This window comes from Fulmarus glacialis, unplaced genomic scaffold (genome assembly GCF_000690835.1).
Source record: "Fulmarus glacialis isolate BGI_N327 unplaced genomic scaffold, ASM69083v1 scaffold24604, whole genome shotgun sequence".
Lineage (NCBI taxonomy): Eukaryota > Metazoa > Chordata > Aves > Procellariiformes > Procellariidae > Fulmarus > Fulmarus glacialis.
In genome coordinates, this window is record NW_009207746.1 from 40,585 (window position 1) to 43,158 (window position 2,574).

General features: G+C 60.1%; 1 protein-coding gene across 1 annotated transcript in view; it reads right to left on the reverse strand.

The window, feature by feature from the left end:
• LOC104075673 (pre-rRNA processing protein FTSJ3 {ECO:0000255|HAMAP-Rule:MF_03163}-like) overlaps positions 1 to 2,574 on the reverse strand; it is a 5,957-nt gene that overhangs the window by 752 nt on the left and 2,631 nt on the right. Inside the window, 10 exon segments of the mRNA XM_009576254.1 lie at positions 2 to 90; positions 198 to 300; positions 470 to 546; positions 648 to 795; positions 1,052 to 1,145; positions 1,243 to 1,363; positions 1,479 to 1,689; positions 1,751 to 1,890; positions 2,254 to 2,412; positions 2,502 to 2,574. Coding sequence (XP_009574549.1) covers positions 2 to 90; positions 198 to 300; positions 470 to 546; positions 648 to 795; positions 1,052 to 1,145; positions 1,243 to 1,363; positions 1,479 to 1,689; positions 1,751 to 1,890; positions 2,254 to 2,412; positions 2,502 to 2,574 — 1,215 coding nt within the window.

The window sequence follows — 2,574 nt, forward strand, 5'->3', positions numbered from 1 at the left end:
CGGTCCACGTGTATTGTCTGGCGCCGGTGCTGCTGCTCCTCCTCTGTGAACCACTCCGGCAGCTCTCCCTCATCCTCATTGAAGGAATACCTGTGGGGGGAACTCGGGTGAGTTGTGAGCGGGACATGGGGTCCCCACACCAAAACATCTGCCACCCCCGTGACCTGTCTCCCTCCAGCACCCACAGCTGCAAGTACCTGTTGAAGGAGTCATCAATTAGGTCCCGCCTGGCTTTTTTGGAGGTGGCGATGACGGAGCCGAGCGCCAGGCCCTCTGCGTCCAGGACACGGGCTCTTTTCACTGCAGCATATGGACAGATTAAAGCTTGGCCTATCTGCAAGCAGCCTGAGACCCAGGGATCAGCAAGCAGCCCCTTCAGCCCAAGTAAGCACGGTCTGACCCTGTCTCCTGTCCCTAAAGAGGGACCCACACCCAGGTGCACGTGGGTCCAGAAGCACCCCCCACTCACCTGGATTCTCAATGGGCACCACCTCGAAGCCACACGGCTCGACACGGCCCCGCTTCCTCCCCACCGGTGTCAGTGGCCTGCAGAGAGGAGTGGTCAGGGCTGAGGTCCTCACCTCCCCACTGTCCCGGACTGTGGAACTGGGGGAGAACATCCAGAGCGCCACCCTCGCAGCCCTCACCTCTCCTCGTCGCTGCTGCTGTCATCATCACTGCTCTGCTCATCCTGCGCTTTACCAGCGTCGGGTCCTGTGTCTGCGGTAGGCGGGGGCTCAGCTGGAGCTTCCTCCTGGGGTACCTCCCTCTTCTGCCCTTTCCTTGTTGCTTTGTCTGGGGAACGGGAACCACCGGGTGAGAAAGGGTTGAGGCAGACCCCACTGCAGATCACTCCTCTAGAGACTCAGCTCATTAACGCTACACTAATGCCAGTTCGTTAAGTGTATAATGATACAGGCTGGAAGCAATCTCTGGAGATCTCCGGTCCTGCTCAGAGCAGTGTCCACATGATGGTCTGATCCAGTGCCCCAGACCGGGCCGTGGGGCTGTCCCCCTGAGCCCCCCGCCAGCGAAGCAGCCCCCCACTAACCTCTCTGAGACTCGCGCTGTTTCTCAGCCAACATCTGCGACTGCCCCAGCTCCAGGTCCTCATCCGCATCGTCCTCGATGCCGGCAAAGGCGTCCTGGGGATGGGGAGCAGCGGGTCAGGGGACACAGGACAGACCTGGGGAGCTGCTGGGGCTGAGGCTGCCCTGTTGTTTCTGGCCCAGTAGGACTCACCTTCCCGAACCACAGGCTGGCCTGTCGTTCCTCCAGCACCGACTTCTCCTCCAGGGGCACCAGCAGGGGATTCTCCTCTTCCTCCCCTTCCTCCTCCTCTTCCTTCTGCTTAAACTTCACCCTGCGACAGCAGCAAGATCAGTGCTCTCCAGCCAGGTCGGGGCGGGCATACTGCTGGACTCCGGAGCTGCTCCAAAGGAAGCCCTTGCCCCAGGGAGGCCTCTCCTGGCTCTCACCTCTTTGCACCCTGCTCTCGCCTTTCCCGCTCCAGCCGGCGCTGACGGGCCTCTATCTCAACCAGCTCCTCTGGGTCTAGATCACTGGCCAGGGACACATCATCCTCTTCCCCATTATCCGAGACATAAATGTCATCGTCCCCAGGTCCTATCTCCAGCAGGGCATCTGCCGATGCCATGTCCCCCCGGGCCAAGCGAGTTGAGTCCCAAGCTCCAGTCCGTCCCTGTCCCAGCCCCGATGGCTCTGGGAGCGTGGCCTCCCCCTGCCCCACATACCGGGGTCCTGTGGATAGTCTGGAGGGAGAACATGCTGGTGTCACCGTCATCGGCAATAGAGACACCAGGGAGGTCCATCTTCAGCTCCACACGCTCACGCTGCTTCCGCTGTTCCTTCAGGATCTTCTTCTTCTTTCTGGAGAAAGAGGCAAAGGCATGACGCTACACTGCCCCACTCCCCACACACACACATCCCAGTGGCTCATCCACTGCCACATCAGTGCCAGATGTCCCCCAGGCCTGGGGACCCAGCAACACTCTCATCCCTCTGTGAGGCGTCCCCAACCCTGGGGCAAAGGGGGCCCACGCCAGCTTGGAACAGCCGCTTCGTCTGCCTGGAGGAGCAGACAACCCCAAGGACCCCAGACCCACAAACCCCACCCGCTGTCAACAGAAGGACAGGCTCTGACACAACCACCCTCTGTCCCGATGGCTAGAACCCCCCTGTGCTCTGCTGGCCCGGTACTCCCCCATCTCTCCTCATCTGAGCTCTTTTTACCTCTTTAACTCTGCCAGCTCCTTCGCCTTCATCTCTGCCAACGCCAGCTCTACCTCCTCGTCTTCTTCTTTCACCACCTCATCAATTGCAGCTCTTGGTGACGTCTTCTTCTCCTTCTTCTCCTCCTCTTTGCCTTCCTCCTCTTCACCGGAGCTCAGGCTGCCAAAAGGAAGGAGCTCAGACCGTCTCTCCTGGTGGCACGCCCATCCCACCGTGTTGGTGTTGTGGGGCAGCCCTGTTGCTCCTACTTGATATCCAGCTCCTTTGCCTGCTCTTTCAGTTTTTTGGCCAAAAACCGCCGCAACTTCGTCCTCCAGTTCA